The following is an 18,739-nucleotide window of genomic DNA, read 5'->3' as shown; positions in this document are numbered from 1 at the left end:
CCACCTTATGGAAAACCTGGCAGGGATTTTAGTTTAGCGTTTACAAAACACCTGAATAAAAGATGGCAGTAAGAAATCCTATGGGCAAATGTACAGATTATTTTCAAAAATTGACTATTTTTATAGAGTGCAATTATTATTTAATATGTGTTTATTTTTTTGACATAATGGAAGCTTGTTTTAAAATACCCGTCTAAGGCTGTATATTTGCAGCCTTGGCACATCTGTTGATAAACAAACCTTTGTGTCTGCTATAATACTGCAGACTAGGACAGGGGAGAGCAGTGGGACCGGCTGTCACATAGGAGACATACACATTGTATGTGCACTGAACACTGCATGTCTATTTAGATGACTTGTCCCTGTAGCTCCGGCCCGGGATTTGCTGCTCCTCTCTCTTCCCCCCTCCCTGCTTCTCACTGCTCCCCCTCTCCCCCTCCTCCCTCACCCCCCTCCGTTTCTCCTCCCCTCTGCCCTCCCATTCGCAGGCTCCGGGTGTCTGCCCCTCTCTCTGTGTCAGTTTCCTGCGGGCTCTGCTCGCTGCTGTCCCCGGTTCCTCATGTCTTTCCCATCGGAGCTGTACCCGGCTCTGCTCTCGGGCTACAGCCGGCAGCCTGGTGTGGCCAGAAGCGGAGAGAGGGGGTGAGACTGCTCTGCGCTAAGATCTTCCATAGTACCCCCGCGGTGGGGGGCGCTCTCACCTGGTCATGTATCTGTTGGACCCTGCGCCCCCCCAGATGGAGCGGGGGACACCTCAGAGGAAGACCGTCTACCGGATCTCCCTCACCCTGGTGAAGAAGGAGCTCCTGGCGGACACACGGCTGGAGAGGTGTCCGGAGGAGGAGGGAGAGGAGCAGGACACCTTTCCCCCGCACCCGGGGCTCAGAAATTTCAGGACCCGCAGCACCGGACAGCTGGAGCTGGGCCGACTCCGGGTCACCCGAACGTCACCCAGAGGAGCCCGGACGAGAGGTGGACAGACACCCGAGGAGAAGACCCCCAGCCCAGCAGATGCTGCATTGGACAGCTGTGGTGGAGACAGGGTACCCCCTGTCCCTGAAATACCGGGGAGCCATCATGCAGGTGGGGGGGAGGCAGCAGTCAGACCCTCTGATGTTCCCGGGGAGACCCAGTCAGTAACGGATTACAATGCACCAGGATCTCCTCCTAGGGATGAGGCCCCCCCAGCTGCATCAGGGTCAGCCCCAGCCTGCACAGGGGACCTGGCCTGGGAGAAGAGGCACCCCAGCCTCCTTAGGAGAAGCTTCAGCTTTAGACACTGGAATGGAGAACTGCTGAAAATCAGGAGTCTGACCAGGGAAAAGCATCACAGCAGCTCCAGCTGCCTAAGTCACCAGAGGGTAGAATCCAGAGAGTCCGTCTCCATGCCCACCACTGACCCGTGTCCTGCTGACAAGCGGAACACCTTGGATGTGGGGGAGGTGTTGAATAAAACAGACCCTCTCACTGATCTGGAGAGATGGGAGAGGAGCAAAAGCAAGAACAGGACCTTGGATAATAGTGACTTGCAGAAGCTGTCTGAGCAGATGGAACTTGACAGGAAAGGCCAGGAGAGGAGATTACTCAGGTTCTTCAGTGGTATCTTCTCACGAAAGGATGGTATCCCAGTATCATTTACCAGTCCTGGTGGACGATCACCCAGGACCGGGCACTCCAGGTCCAGGGGCTACTTCAGCAGCTTAAAAAGACCTGCAGCAGATAACATCCAGTCCAGCTCTGAGAGTGTCAATGGATCGCTTTACAAAGGTGCACTTTTTTTTTCCATCCATTTGATTTGGATGAGCCACAAAGCCTGTGTCAGAGGTGTTATGAAAATATTTTTAATTTGGTAGCACATATATTTAAATGCATACTCTGGGCATTTATACTAGTTAGAAACAATCTTGCCACAAACAAGAATCTAGTGTGTTGGTTTGTGTATTTGTACAATCTGTCTGTTCTGCACAAGCCCCCTGTTTTGTAGCCAGGTGTCTTCTTTAATTCACAGTGCAGGAGGTATGTCCTGACAGGTGTAGAATTCCAGGTGATGAGAGACTGTGTTGCTGTTTTATTTGGTGTGTCTGCAATTATGTAGAAGCAAGAAATGTAGAACACATTTCCCAACTACCAGCATTTGAAATGAAAACATGCTTGGGTTTCATGACCTGACAAGGTAAGAAGCACCATTGCTTAGGCTTTAACCTTTTAACAGCCAGAGTGCTGCAACTTCATTCATTGGCCATAAACAGATGATAGACCTCTTTCCAGTTATCCACTGCATGAACAAAGAAAACTGTTCATTCTGTCTCTTGGGTGTTTCACAGTAGTCACCTTGTCACCCACAGGTTACTGAAATTTATTGTATTGTGCAGTTGTTGTTTTTAGTGCTGTCACTTTCTGACAGCTGTCATTATTATTTGGAGAATAGGGATCTGTCATATGTTTGTGGGATAGAAGAGTTCTTGTGCATCACCTGACATTGAGTAGTGCAATCTATATGTAGATTCTAATAACATTTGAGTTTTCACTGAAAAACGTAATGCAATGTTAAATGAAAATGATATCCAAACAATAACAAGTGTTGACAATGCAGTGTATTACCAGATCCAGGCTTCTTAGAGAGACCCTTTATTTGTTGGGCTTTTATAAAAATTGGTTTGGAGGATGCTTCATTTGTTCTAATTCCTATGTGTCCTCAGGATAAATAAATGCAGTTTTGTTGTAATGTGGGTTACTGGGTCATCCTGGCCTTTTTCATTTGATCTGCTGTACTAAATCTGGTCACGCAGTGACATGGCCTGTTATAACATTATGCTGTCATTCTCACATTGAGCAGGTTGTCTAAGCTGGCATCATAGTGAAAGGGTTGATTGGCTGCATATTCTGATCAAAATAATGTTCTAAAAAATGTTTTAATCCAGTTTGAAGTAAGTCTTGTGTTTTTCCTTATTTTTTTTTCATTTTATTTATCTTTCTCTCTAAGCTCCATATCCTCTCTTACCTAGGTCAAATCTCCCTCTTCATCACCTGTCTGTTTTACTGCATTTTTGATTAGTCATGTGATTTGAAACTTCTCATATTTATAACGTTTTTGTTATAATAAAACAAATAGTTTTAGAAAATATTTTTTCCCATAATGGTCAACTAAGAAGGAAATATACTTTTTAAGTTACTTGTTTGCCAAAAAATAGAGCTGCAAAGTTCTTATAGATTGCAATCTACTTATTTATTCATGATTGAAACGCTTTATATGACAAAAGTATCATCTTGTATATCCTTTAGAAATGACAATATTGACAAGATTTATCTCGACGAACATCATTTGCCCCTGAGCACTTCCAAATGTTATGTATGCATTAACCTATCCAAAACTAGTGGTGCTGCATAACATTGTCTAGACCTGTAAAGGTGTCCATCATTGCTATCAGTCTCTAGTGTCCACATTATAGAGGGCACAGTTAGCGCGACTTCGTGGTGACCGCATACACGTCTTCATTCAACCAGATTTACCAGCTGTTTCACATAACATAATAATGATCCCAGCAATCTTTCTTTTTGCTCGACACAAATACAATGTGAGTCTGGTTGGTTCTAAAACAACCTAATTGAATGCACAACCCAATTGGCTGCAGATTGCACTGTATATGGGCACCATAAGCTTTTCTTTGCAGGATTGGGCAAACCCCACAATCCAGGTAGCCAAGAAACCTGAATTATTTTCTAGATCCTTGTTTTTAAATAATTTTTGCTGATTGCAGTTTTACTTCTTCTGTGCCTACTAACAACATATTTAACATGCTCTTATATGTATTAGGCTGGCCTCTATGGCACAGATTTGTCTAAAGCAACATGTGAGCGTTACTTACATGGGGAGCAGTGCATCAGTACCAAGTCCATGATGAGCGAGTAGTAACTGTGGTTTGTTACAGACAGCATCGTTTCTCCTTTAAATTTACACAAAAGCAAGCAAAAATATAATGTGTCAACTGTACTTCTTTGAAGTTCAAATCCCCAGTCCCCCTCATTCCCCCTTTTTTTTTTTTTATAGAATGGAGCTTACCCAATGCAGCCTTTGTGGTTTGTGTAGTGCTATATTTAAATTTGTTTCAGAAAGTCTGTTTAGATGTGTACAAATACAAATGGATTATCTGCCAGGACTAAACAATTTCCAGTTGCACGATAGTCATAGCTGGTGTCTAGTTTTTGGGTTTCCCTCTATACATGTCTGTGTACTCTTCTTAACAGAGGTAGGTCTATATCCCTTCAACTCTCAGCATGACTTGCCAGCTGGGACTTGTAATAGATGGAGGGCAAAGGTTGCCCAAACCTACCTTAGAACTGATCTACCCCTTGTTTGCACTGTGTACCTCTTTGTCATTTTGGGGTGATTTCATTTGACAAGAGTTACCTCGCACATCATTTTCATGCGCCAAGTGCCGATTGATCTGTTCAATTCTTATCACAGCTAGAAATAGGGTTCAATTACGCTCATTTTTGCTTGTACCTCCTGCATTTGTCGCTCTAAATAGCAGGGGAGGAATTGATTTCCTCCAATGTGTGTTGGGAGGACCTTGTATCTCATTTGCTTGTACCTTTGCTTTTCGTCTCTATAAACATAGACCTAAACTTCAGCATTATGGTTTCTGACCGTATCTATGGAGAGATGTTTTTAGTATAAAGACTAAGAACAACCTTGGAAGATTAGGTGCTGATTTGGCGTGACAGTACATGCAGAGCTTGGGTGAGATGTGTCAGCCCTGGGAATCTTGTGGATTTGGATTTCAGAGTTCAGCCAGCCTGGGATTAATTATCTGAGCTCTGGATTCTTGTGGAATTCCCTGAAACCTCACTGCTGGTGTGTAAGGAAATGTTTATTGTCTTCTTGAAGCTCACAAGCAAAAATGCAGAAAATGTGCATAAAGTCACTCATTCATTCCCAAAACTTGGATTTATAGGCATGAATCTAGTCACATCATGGATACATGTAAGAGGAGGATTGTAGAATTTATCAGGCAGAACCTGTTGCTGTTTGTTTGTGTGTTAAAATATCTAGTTTCCCTTTTTTTCTTGTAAATCAATTTTATATTGGTGTGTAAGATGTGTTTATGTATAACTGGAGATAACCAGGTATCTAGCTTTGTTTGAATTGAGAATACACTTAAGTGTTTTAAGTTAGAAGAGTGTGTGTGTCTAGTTAGCTATGTGCTGGTTATCTTTATAGCTAAATACAGGAAAAAAAAACAAAAAGCTAATTGTACTTATAATTAAAACAAATGTTTTTCTCATACCAGACTTCATACATAACTTTCACAGCAAAACTGCCCACACACTGCAATCTAGTCATTTGGTGTTTGCAACTGAATCTTTGAGGTATATTTACTAAACTGCGTGTTTGAAAAAGTGGATATGTTGCCTATAGCAACCAATCAGATCCTAGTTATCATTTATTTAGTATATTCTACAAAATGACAGCTAGAATGTGATTGGTTGCTATAGGCAACATCTCCAGTTTTGTAACCTGCAGTTTAGTAAATATATCCCTTTGAGCAGTTCGGCCACATGTGCAGAGCCGATTCACGTAGATCCAGTCATTGAAGTATTGAGTGATTGGATTGCAATGTAAAGGGGACATCTCGAACTTCCAAATCATCTGATAAGTTCACACTTGTGCCAAATGGGGTTATTGACCCACTTTACTTTCTGTTTTACCCAATGAATTTTGATCAGATTGTCTGGGATGGGAAGGGGTTCATGCAGTGCACTGGAGAATAGCCAAAGCAAAACTGGCACTTTTTAATGTGCTTTTCTCAATCAGGGGAAGATTTTAATATCCCCTGGAGAAATGTCAAGTGCACCATATAGAAATGGAGAGAATATGGCAGAGCTGTCAGTTTGTCTGCAGCAGGCTGTCCGCCAAAACGGAGTGTCGGCACTGTGTTTTAGGCAAGCGTAACACTGCACATCATCCTAAGAATACAATCCCTAGCGTGCAGTGTGGCAACAGAAACGTGCTATAGAAATGCTTTATTGCTTCAGGGATTGGAATCCATTATTGTCTGTTTTTTATCTATTTGAAATAAAGAAAAAACTTTTCTTATTTTGTGTGATCAGAATTACACCATGAAATCAAAATGTATTTATTCATCAAGGACCATAAATTCAGCAAAAATGTTGTGGAGGTTGATTAATCTTTATAGCAATTACTGCAAATTTTTGTTTGCATGGTTTTTGGGAGTTAAGCATCTGTATTGATACATAATATGTAATAAGTGCACATACTTACTGTTCATTAATCCTCCTAGGTCTATTAAATGTGTCTTGCAGTACCAAAGCAAGTTGAAGCTTGCACTGCTAATCTAAAATTACGATGTAATTTATTTTATTCCTTGTTAAATCCTGATCTCTTGGCCTTGCTCTAGTAAATGTCACAATGTTTGCATAGTAAAAGAAAAATGCACAAATGCACTTTGATTAAGGTTTACTTTATTTTTGGGCTATGAGAGGAACAAGCAGTTAGAAGGAACCCACACAAACCCAAGGAGAACGTACACACTCCACACTGAATAGAAGCCATGGCCCTAGCGCTGCTAACCACTGTGCTGCCTTCTTATATGTATATAGGTCATTCAAAGACTGCTGGAAAATGAGTAGTGAGGTTTAATATTGTAACAAAAACCCACTTGACCTGTTTCGTCTTCAGTAAGAGTAATGGGAATGTTTGGGATAAAGTCCACACGATGTGGGAGTCACATGTCCGTGTCGTAGCTGCAATTGTGGCCAGTTATGCTGCTGATTTAGAATTAAATTTGACAGTGTTAAACAAACCAGGTTTTGGGTTGTAAGCCTTCTGTACCAGCCCTGCCACAAAACATCTACAACTGGCGTTTACATCTGGTTTTGTGTCTCTGGATAATTTATAAGTTGGTGACTGTACAGCTCTGCATTCTTTTGTGTATTGTGGTAATGGTTCGTCTGTCATGAGCAGACCATTTGTGTAAAGGCAACTGTTGTTAATTATACCTTGTATTATTTTCAGCCACTCATCTACCAATTGTTGTGGTAATTTGTCAGAATCACCTGATCTGAGTCTTGGCCCCACCCACTTTCCCCACATTATTTATTTGAAATACACGTTACATGGTGAAATGTCTAGCAGATAATTGTAATAAAACATAAGAAGATACATAGAGCAGCTTATTGTGGACAACTTATGTGGCATTTGCTTAAGAAGAGAACATTGGCAATGAGCATCTAATGAAATCCTTTGGACACGGGTCAGAAAGTGGATCCCGCTCCCCGACCCATGATAAGCGTTCTCTCTTTAGTTTCCTTATTTAAGTACTCTGTAGACTCAAGCATATCTACTCTTCCAAAAATAAAAACTAGTTCCATGAGGTACAATAATAAGCTTTTTTTGTTAGAATATCTGGAAACCCTTTCTTCAGTTTGTATTTGTGGTGAATGTTATAAACCAGATTACTTAATATCAGCGTTATAATTGTTGTTCACAAATACAGGTCTAGATCATTTAGTGTGTATGGAAGCATCATGTGGACATCCACATGCCAACATATGTCATACTTGCCAACTATTTTAAACTTCTTTCCGGGAGATCCTAGGCAGGGGGGCATGGTTGGAGGGCAGGAGGGGCTGGGCACGGAGATTCACATCATTTTGGCCCCACACAGCGACAAAAACGGCATTTTGACGTGGGGGCGGGGCCAAAATGACGTGATTCTCCGCGAATCGCATCATTTTGACAGCAAGATGCCGTTTGCGGAATAATTGCCTGCTCTCCCAGGAGTCCGGGAGACCTACCCGAATTTCGGGAGTCTCCCGGACATTTCGGGAGAGTTGGCAAGTATGTCATATGTACACTTCGGGCTAAATTTACTAAGCTGCGGGTTTGAAAAAGTGGGGATGTTGCCTATAGCAACCAATCAGATTCTAGCTTTCATTTATTTAGTACCTTCTACAAAATGATAGCTAGAATCTGGTTGCTATAGGCAACATCCCCACTTTTTCAAACCCGCAGCTTAGTAAATCTAGCCCTTCATGTTCTTGGTTATTTAATATTGGCTGTCCCATCCGCACATTGTGAAGCTGGTATATACACACAGCACTTGTTCAGTCTTGGCAGTTCCATGCTCTCACTTACGCTCACTTCTGAGTGCCATCCGTTACCCCTTTAGCAGCGGTTCTTTATACATAATGTAGTCACTGGCCTTTCACAACCTCTAGCTAAAACAGTTTCCTCTCGTCTTACATGGAATCATAAGAAAAGCGACTGACACAAACCAAGTTTTGCCACTTAACTCCTCTGGCGTTGCAGAAAGCTGTAGCATGTGGATAGAGCTGCAGTTGCCTTGCAGGAGCCCCAGTCTGGTAGCAGTTAAAGCACTAGGCAGAGTTATGGTGCCTCCGGGGATGCAGGAATTTATGATTCAATATGTGGCACAAAAAATGGTCCTGTTAGAAATTACTCAATGCTAAAATTTCTGAAATAATTTGTTGGAAGCAACTTTTGTTAAGCGAACTGGAAAAGTATTATGAGCACAGAGACAAAGACGCATTTGGAACGAGGGGTTAATGTGGGTGTTGGTGTGTTTGAAGCATAAAAGCAGGGCAAAAATGATGTATTAGTTGGTGCAAGTTAGAGAAGCAGAAGACCATTAGATGAGTATAAAGGACATGTTCTGCTTTTCAAAAAATTGTACTAAATGATCCTAATGCCAGCTCTATTCTGAGTACGCTGTGTATATGTTCAGCATGGTGAGACTGTAGGCAGATTGCACTGCTCACTTCAGCACTGATAGCTGAACAAGCCCTAATTGTATGATATGATATAACTGTTTATTTCTATGAAACACTTTCCAAGCGAGGTGATGCCATTCCGTAAGTGGCTAGAGCATGTGTCTAGAGTGCACACAGGCAGCAAGACTGACCAGACACAGATACAAAACACACACATAGACATGGAGGAAGTTGGTCTGTTATACAAACTGAGAGGGCAATCCTCATCATCTATTTATGTAGCATCACTAATTCCTCAGCACTGTACAGAGAATAGTTGTCATTCACATCAGTCCTTGTCTCATTGGAGCTTACAGTCTAAATTCCCTAAAACACACACACACACACACACACACACACACACATCAATTTGATAGCAGCCAAATAACCTACTAGTATGCTTCCCTAACACACACACACAGACTAGGCTCAATTTGATAGCAGCCAAATAACCTACTAGTATGCTTTTAGATTGTGGGAGGAAACCGGAGCACCCGGAGGAAACCCACGCAAACATGGAGAGAACATACAAACTCCACACAAATAAGGCCCTGGTTCAGAATCAAGCTCATGACCCCAGTGCTGTGAGGCAGAGGTGCTAATGAAATGAAGTTTTAGAGTGCTAATTATCCACTGTGTCCTGTGGACGCCACTGTTTTCATTAAGTAACCATATAAATAGGGGAGGGCTGGCAACTTTTAGCCCGGGGGGCAAGAATCGACTCAGCAGCCTATTTTAAAACAATGAAAATGCAGTTGGTGCAATGATCCAGCCCAAGTTAGCCCACTATTGGATCAGACCGGGGGGTCAGATGTCCCCTACCCCCCAGCCCACCCAGCCCCTGCATGTGAATTACCCTTTAGTTACCAGCAGACTATTTGTTTGCGTAGGTTGAAAATACCAAAATTGTCAGCACAAATTCTTGCTCTATACTCTGACCTTGAGCGTGTTTATTGACATGCTTATGCTGTGTACATATATACATACTGATATATGTCACATGTAACAAACCTGCACAGTTCACATATCTCAAATGGACAAGTACAAAACAAGCAATTTATCAATCAGTTTCACAGCTCCAGGTTTTTGAACTGAGAGCCGTGTATTGATTCATAAACGGTATAATCTGATGGGCTATTCTCACACACAGCCAGCGCAAAGTGTTATTTGACAGCTGTGCTATTGACTATGTAGAAAGTGTACTGGGACAGTGGTGAGTAAAGCAGTGCAAAGCACAATATATAGCTTTTGAAGGCTACTGTAGGCTTGTAGCACCGTGGATCCTGCAGGTAAAGATCATCAGTATGCAAAATATTTTATGTATACAATTTTATAGAATACACCATACTTACCTACTTTTGACAGGCTCCCTCCGGGAGATCACTGAAGAGGAGGGGTGTGAAGGGAGGGCGGAAGGGGGCGGAGCTTCAAGATTCGTGTCATTTTGGCACCGCCCCCCAGTGATGTATGCCTGTTTGGGGTCTTTTTACAGTGGTAAAAAGACCCAAAGCAGGCATTACGTCTCTGGGGGTGGGGCCATGGCCTTATCTGTGTGGAGTTTATATGTTCTCCCTGTGTTTGCGTGGGTTTCCTCCGGGTGCTCCGGTTTCCTCCCACACTCCAAAAACATACTAGTAGGTTAATTGGTTGCTATCAAAATTGACCCTAGTCTCTACCTGTCTGTCTCACTCTCTGTCTGTCTGTCTGTATGTGTGTGAGTGAGTGTCTATATTAGGGAATTTAGACTGTAAGCTCCAATGGGGCAGGGACAGATGTGAATGAGTTCTCTGTACAGCGCTGCGGAATCAGTGGCGCTATATAAATAAATGATGATGATGATGATGATGATGGGGCCAAATTGATGCGAATCGCGACGGGCCACCCCCGTCCGCCCATACACCCCTTCATGCTGGCAGATGTGGGAGAATTGCCAGCTTTCCCGGTACTCCAGGAGACCTACCCGGAATTCGGGAGTATCCCGGAGTGTATGGAATACACTTCTTAAGATAACAGCGAGTGTGGTAGTTGGCACATGACAAATGTTCACTTTAAAATGGTAGCAAAATAATGTGAAATATCTTCTTTTTTATTTTTTTTACTCCTTTTTGTTATTGTTTCCCCTTTCTTATTGTTTAACAGCACAGTGCAGTATTCCAACATTCGTACCTACATTGGACCATGTTCCAGCTGACCTAGCATAGAGGTTTACTTTTATTACATAGCAAGTTTGATCAAAGTGTTAGACAAAGGTCAACCCCCCCCCCCCCCCCACACACACACTTTTTTGTGCGCATATATGGCTATTTTTATTAGGACCTCAGTTAATATGAATTGGAAGTAGTTGAAGAATATAGATGATTTCACAAACTTACTTTCACCACTGATTATATATCTGGGTAGGTAAATCCCAGACACAAAAACAGCAGTAAAATGCTGAAAAACAGGATCCGTTTACAGTTTGTCCACCAAATCTGTCAGGCGGATTTATGGGCCTCCTCTGAAATGATGTGAGCAGGTTTTGTTTGGATTATACTTGGGCTTTGAAATCGGTTCAGTTTGTTCATAGAACTTCATGGGTGGTGGATGCCTGTCCGTTGTAAACAACTACAACAATGACCAACCAAAATAGTAAATAGTAGCATTATTGCCAAAAATAAGAAACTTAAAATTGAATATATTGTTACTAAATATTTTGCAAGGTTCATATTTTATGATTTTATCTATAATCTTGCATTATTTTGCATTTTAAGCTTGCCATTTATTCCATTTAATGTTAAACTAATTTCGAGTTAGTGGGCATGATTCATTAAGGCAAGCAAAACTGAAATAAAAGGAAATTCGCATCTTGTCAAAACCATGTTGCATTTGAGGGGGTTGTAAGTATAAAATGTGGGCACAGATTTATAGTTGAGGAAGGGCATGGTCTAGATCAGTGTTGGCTAACCTGTGACACTCCAGGTGTTGTGAAACTACAAGTCCCAGCATGCTTTGCCAATATATAGCAGCTTATTGCTGGAAGGGTATGCTGGGACTTGTAGTTTCACAACACCTGGAGTGTCACAGGTTAGCCAACACTGGTCTAGATCAATTTTAAATTTCAGTGTAAAATAAAGCTAACAATTATTTGTGCGCTACATGAAAAAACAGCCAGTATTTTCCTTGCGTGCAAAATAATAAACAAATTTGCACCCCTTGCATTGTAACATGGTTTGTCCAGGAAAGAATGTACTCCTTTATGTAGCTTTGCTTGCCTTGATCAGGCTTAGTAACTTCTATATATCAGAGGATGACAACCACTGGTTTTGCAGCTGTTGGGGGGGGACTTCAAGTCCCTTTTATTGTTCAGCTTTTAAATTGTTTAATGTGTGACAGCTGTCTGGACTAAACCAGCAATAGATGAAAGGTTCTGCAGTAACACATAATGTTTGCAGCTTGATTTATATTACCCATCCTTATATGAGCAGTGTGTTCTTTTAAATGGGCAGCACGATGGTTAGTATTGCTGCCTCTCAGTGATCTGGTCACGTGTTCCATTCTGACCAGGGAACTATCTGTGTATAGGTTTTGTATGTTCTCCCATTATATTTAATGGGATTCCTCCACGCTCTCAGGTTTCCTCCCACAGTCCAATAACATACTGATAGGTTAATTGGCTTTACGGACAAAAATGGACCCTAGTGTGTGTGTTAGGAAATGTACACTGTAAGCTGCAGAGGGACAAATGTGAGTGACAAGTATTCTCTATACAGCGTTGCATATTATGATTGGCACTATATAAATAAGTGATCGATAACTGGAGATTAAGACAAGAAATATATGCTGATTGTTGCTCGGTTGTGTTTATCATCTGTTAATGCACATTTCAGCTGCAAGCTCCTATTAAAAATAGGATGATTTGGTTTCTTATGGGCTTGTTCCCACCATTGCGTTTTAACTTTTTTTTTTTTCCCCCAAAAAATATTTTTTAATGTGGCATTGAAAGTACAAGAGGGAAAATAATACATAATGAGCGGGTGGTAATGAGATGGAATGTTGTCCAATTGTTTGAGAGTCAGAATGAACATGGTAAATCTGGCATTAATGTGATCAGTCTGGGCCTCAAGAGATTAACAAATATCAACTTTTTTTTTTTATTTGAAACCGGTATACACGTGGGCAGCATGGTGGCTAAGTGGTTAGCACTTCTGCCTTACAGCACTGAGGTCATGAGTTCAATTCCCGGCCATTACCTGATCTGTCAGCAGTTCGTATGTTCTCCCCGTGTTTGCGTGGGTTTCCTCCGGGTGCTCCTGTTTCTTCCCACACTCTAAAAACATACTAGTAGGTTAATCGGCTGCTATCAAATTGACCCTAGTCTGTGTGTGTGTGTGTTAGGGAATTTAGACTGTAAGCCCCAATGGGGCAGGGACTGATGTGAGTGAGTTCTCTGTACAGCGCTGCGGAATTAGTGGCGCTATATAAATTGATGATGGTGATGAGGTGTGTAGTCCAGCTTAGAAGTTAAGTAGGCAAAGAAAACAATAAAATCAAACTATAATAACAACGAAACCATAACTACAACTAATGCTCACCCGTTTCTAGAAATCAGCGATCCATCCATGGATATACAGAGAACATATGTGAGAGAGTGAAGGAGGTCTGTGTAAAATGCTTTTTAATATTTTAATGCCAAGTTTAAAGTTGTGGAGCACAGCACAACCAATTTCTCATGCGTATATGTGTCCTACCAGTGCAATAAAATGCATTGGCAATGGTACAATTGAGAATGTGTTAAAAGCAAATTACTAAAGCTTAAATTTAGTTTTCATTTTTCCTAGTCTGTGTGTACAACATTATCATCTAAGGTTACATATTTCAGTGCAGTTCACATGTGTACATCCCCCCTCAACCTCTCTCCTTTGCATGTTTGTATTATCGTAAATATTCTGGTTTTAATCTAGAAACACCTTGTTACAATTTCATTTTATGAACCCGGTGTCAGAACACCGGCCTTTCTGTTCTTACTCGGTTTCAAACAATTCAGCAACTTTCACCCCAACACTTTTAAAGCAGACATTCCCTTAGGGATCTCACAAGGCAGGCGCGTACAAAATGTTCTCTTAAAAAAACAATTATTGCCTGTGATCACTTTAGAGTTCAAGAAATGATTTTAAATGAATGGTCCTCAAAAGGTGTCTGTGCTGGGCATGTCTATGGACCTCATGGAGTCCGCCCCGATTTACCATGGAAGACTGTTGCTTCTGTAGTCTGCACCCAGACTGATATCTTTACTGGAGAACGTCAGAATATGCTGAAAGCGTGACTGCAGGTTAGAAAGGAAATAGGAAGATGGGAGACACAACTACTTTACTTGCAAATACGTTAATGTGTGCACTGAATTAATATAACTCAATCCTTAACAATCTTTAAAACAATAAGGATTTGCAAGATGAACGTGTTTGTCCTGGTTTGGGGCTGTGGCTCGGCTGGTAGCTCTCAGAATGTGCCACTTATCTGTACTTTGAAGATGTATCTGAGTTTGACACTTCACTTGCCACATTTTGCTGTTAATATCTTTTTTTGACACTTACAGGCAACGGAGATTCACACATAGACAGTGACAAGCACAGATATAGATCTGTTTATATATAGCTCTCATTGTCATTGTGATGATTGACTGTACTGACCTATATCTAGACTGCATGCTGCTGTCAAGCTTTTCTGTTCATCTATATCTAGGAAAAACTTCACTGCATTTTTTATCCAAAATATCCCATGCCCTCACCCATTTATAATATGCCGTCCTCTGCTTTATCTCTGTGTGCGTTGTAGAATCATTCATCCTCAGTTATCTAAGGTTTGTCCCATTGTCATTTACCAGTCTATCCGCCTCTAACAAAATACCATTCTCTCACACTTGCATGGACCACTATGAATATCCATATAGTAACTCCTTGTAATGAACCTGCCCTGGATGTACCAAAAATGCATTACGTTTTCAGAGTGTATTTGGTGTTTGTATGGTCCTGGTAGTAATCTATCCTGATGCAATCATCATCCAGAAAATCCAATACTGGACTCAGAATCATGAGTTGTATGTACTTAACCCTCTGTTGCTTTGTTTCAGTATATTGTCCATTACAATACACTCTTTTAACATTTTCATAACCTATGTAAGTTAAAGTGGTCTTTCTTTTCAAAACATCTCTGAACTAGTTTTCTCAAAATATACCACCACATTGCTGATCTACCAATGTTGCACTTGGCACTTGTGGTATTATTCATTTTATTGGGTCTCAAAAAATAAAAGTATTTTCTAACTCTTCTGTGAGCACAAATAAATTGAGCTGCACTGTAATAAAGGTTTTTAGAGAAATACACTGAACCTAAGCCTGCATTATATATATGACAATTTTGTCCTATATTTCTTTTTGTGTCTCTACTAACTCTCACTAGCTAGGACATTGCCAATAGCATTTCTATGGGTAGTTATGGTAGAAGAGCTGGCAGTTGATTTCTCTCCATTCAGTAGCCAGTATACCTCCACTCACACTCGGAGTGGCAGCTGAAACATTTCGGTCACTCTCATGTCTTGATTAAGTGTTCCAGCCGCCCTAGGCTAGTACACTGATTGTCGCTCCCCCCTCCCCACCACCAATACACAGTGGTCAAAGTGGAAATTATTTAGAATAGTTTTACAAGGAAGACAGTAGAAGTGGCGGTATTGCATACCACTGTTTTCCAACCTACTTCAACCATTGTATGTGTGTGTGTGTGTGTGTGTGTGTGTGTGTGTATGTATATGTGTGTATATATATATATATATATATATATATATATATATATATAAATTATTTAAGTAAACATAAATCCTTCTCACACACGCACAAAGTACATACATACACACACACACACACACATACACACACACACACACATACATACATACACGCACACAAAATGGTAAAATTTTAAGTACTACATAACACACACGTAATTCTGCAAATATATTAATGTTATTACAGTAAAATTCCACATTCAATGTTAGACAAATTGTGCCGCTTACTCCTACCTGATCTTGCAGTGTAGACTACCAGATGCTCTCTCTTGCTTATCCTTGGAGCATTGTTGTCAGTTGTCTGACTTCTGGAAACTTGGGAGTCCTGAAGTATTGCAAAATGTGCAAAAATTGTATTATAATGCAGAATGAGTCTAACTGAAACACCACACTCCATTATGACCAAATATAACAACCCCCTAGTACAGGCATATATAGACAATAAAATATATGAAAATTATTTATAATCATATACTAACATCTATCAATCCCGTCTGTCTAGTATTTAGTATTCTAGTGACCACAGAGAGCATCCACGTAACCGCTACACAATACAGAGATCCTGCCCCCCACAAGATATTTCATCACCTTCCCCCACCAACCAATTCATCCCCCTCAGTCATTTTTATCAACCCTCACTAGACAGTTTATGACGCCCCATCCGTTTTATCACCCACCCAACCACTCAATTGCCCCTCTTCCGAGGCAATTCATCACCCACTACCCCTGGCCAATTCATTAACTTCCCCCTAGCCAATTCATTACCTCTGCCTAACGAATTCATTAACCCCACTCCTTAGCCAATTCATTAACCCTCCCCAGTCATCTCCACTCTACAGCCAATGTATCACCGCCTCCTTTTCCCCCCTGTTATTTAACAAACTGCACTTACCTGGCTGTCTTCTGCTCCACTTTTCTCCAGGCTCTGGCACTTCTGTCTTCTTGACAGGCAGCTAACAGTAAATCTGATGCTGTTAACTTTCCTGTCAGTGCAGGCGCGTCTGTGTGCTTAGTGTGGTCATGTGAGATGTGATAATCTCACATGACCACACTAAGCAGCATACTGCAACCGCACTAGCATGGCAGCTATCAGTGTCGGATTTGCTGATGGCTGCCTGCATCAGCCTCATTGAATACAGCATACCTCCCAACATTCCAAATATCCGAATCGGGACACAGCTCAGAAAGGGGGCGTTTATGTGTCATGTTAGAGGGCGTGGTCATGATGCAGTAGGCATGATTTCACAACCTGTGGCTGTGTCCTATGCTCTTAAGCGCTAGACCACCCTCAACAACCCTCCTGTCCCCAAAATCGCCCTTCACTTGCCGCAGGCACCATAGAGACCTACTCGCCATAGCATAGCAACTTTCCCATCTATCGGGACAAATATATGTCCTGATCGGGATGACGAGACAGAGCCCTTAAATCGGGACGTCACGTCTAAATCGGGAAAGATGGGAGGTATGATCAGGGGAGGGCTGTCAAATTTTAGCCCGGGGGCAAGACTCGATTTAGCAACCTATTTTAATGGGGAAAAAATGCAGGTGACCCAGGCCAAGGTAGTGCACTATGGGACTGACCTGAGGGGCAGATGCCCCCCAGCCCAGCCTGCCCCTGGGTATGATACAATGACATTTTTTCAACCAAGCAAAACTAAATTACATTGAGTTGTGCAGTAGCCAAGGTTACTGTATACATGGTGCCTGGCTGTGTATGTGCACATGGCCAAGATATTGTTCAGAGAAGGTGTCTAGCTGAACGGAGGGGTATGCAGAGACCAACATAGGTATCTGATATTGAGATTTCTTGCACTGAGAGGTGTGCAGTGTTAACTCACTGTTTCTGTTCCTAATGTTTCACTTAGACGTAGTTTAGGGAGTGAACAAAATCTTAGTTATATGAAAAAATAAAAAACAATTGAATGACTAATATGTAATAACAATGGGTCTGAAAATTAACATATCATGCATACATGTTGAATTACTATAGAAGCGATCATTCAAGTCAAATTTGATTGATCATTGTTGTGACCAGCACAACTTACCTGCGCTCACGACAATTGTCCCTAAACCTTCACTCCTTTTATGAACCTTACGCATGGACTGAGGTATTTCAGACATCACACAAGAATGTGACTTGTGTCCTGTATAGTATACAACATTGCTGTATATATAGTGTATGGAAACATGTCATGTGATATATCTTCTATTTCAACCATGCCATACATTGAAAATAAATGTGAGGTAACCTCATGTAGATGGTTATCCCCTGTAAATGGCTACATTATAATAGTTTGGACAAGAGAACTCTCTTTCAGACTACCCTAAACATAATTGGTTTCCTTCTGCAGCTTGTACCTTCATGTAAAATCATTTTGACTATGACTTTTGTTGACGTGCTTGCAAGCAATAAAGTGTTTATATTGTGATTACCAGACTTTGCTAATGAAGGGTGCTGTCAGTACCCTATAGAATGCTTTAAACCATTTAGGTCTCTTCTGTGCACTGCCAAGTATCTCATTAAATGTAGCAATGTTATAATAGACTGTTTAGTGTCCTCAGGGAGAATTCTTGAGAACTATAAGAACAGGTATAATCTTTATTTGCATTAACTGACATTTCAGTCGGTGTCAGTTACTCACTATAAACTTTGTGCCCCCTTCCCTTAACTCTAATCCCTTCTGCACAATGCACAGGACTTTCTGGGATTGAGTGCAATCATTTGTGACAGGGCTGTATTGTGCTGTAATAACTCACACAAAATAAACTGTCATTGATACAGCAAAAAATGTAATGGTGCCAGAATTTGCTGTCCTGAAACTAGCACTGTGATGTACCAAATAGACTGCAAGTTCTGTGGAACAGTGTCTGCTTTTTAGCTTCCTTCTCTGTTTCTTGTAATATTTTTATGTCTTGTAGGCTGTATATATTCCTCGGTGGCCTACGAATAAAGTTAAAGATATACACATGTCACACAGGAGAAGCAGCCATTTTGTTGGATTTAGGGATGCTGCTATTTCATTGGCAGTTCTGTGGCTCAGTGGTTACCATTGCTGCCTCCCAGTGCTGGGGTCATGGCTCCAGGTACTTCAGTTTATCTCCCACACTCCAAAGACATACTGATAGCTT

At 41.3% G+C, this 18,739-nt stretch overlaps 1 protein-coding gene across 5 annotated transcripts in view; it reads left to right on the top strand.

Annotated features, from left to right (window-relative positions):
• The window catches only part of AGAP1 (ArfGAP with GTPase domain, ankyrin repeat and PH domain 1), a 280,099-nt gene that overhangs the window by 116,016 nt on the left and 145,344 nt on the right, over positions 1 to 18,739 (top strand). For 2 of the 5 annotated variants that reach the window (XM_075180401.1, XM_075180400.1), the window contains exon 1: positions 505 to 1,767. The exons of the other annotated variants lie outside the window; for them this stretch is intronic. In XM_075180401.1, coding sequence (XP_075036502.1) covers positions 708 to 1,767 — 1,060 coding nt within the window. In that variant the 5' untranslated portion in view covers positions 505 to 707. Of the gene's footprint in view, positions 1 to 504; positions 1,768 to 18,739 lie in introns of those variants that run through there. 5 annotated transcript variants of the gene reach the window in all.

Source organism: Mixophyes fleayi, chromosome 7, assembly GCF_038048845.1.
Source record: "Mixophyes fleayi isolate aMixFle1 chromosome 7, aMixFle1.hap1, whole genome shotgun sequence".
Taxonomy (NCBI): Eukaryota; Metazoa; Chordata; class Amphibia; order Anura; family Limnodynastidae; genus Mixophyes; species Mixophyes fleayi.
This window is presented reverse-complemented; position numbering and strand designations above follow the sequence as displayed.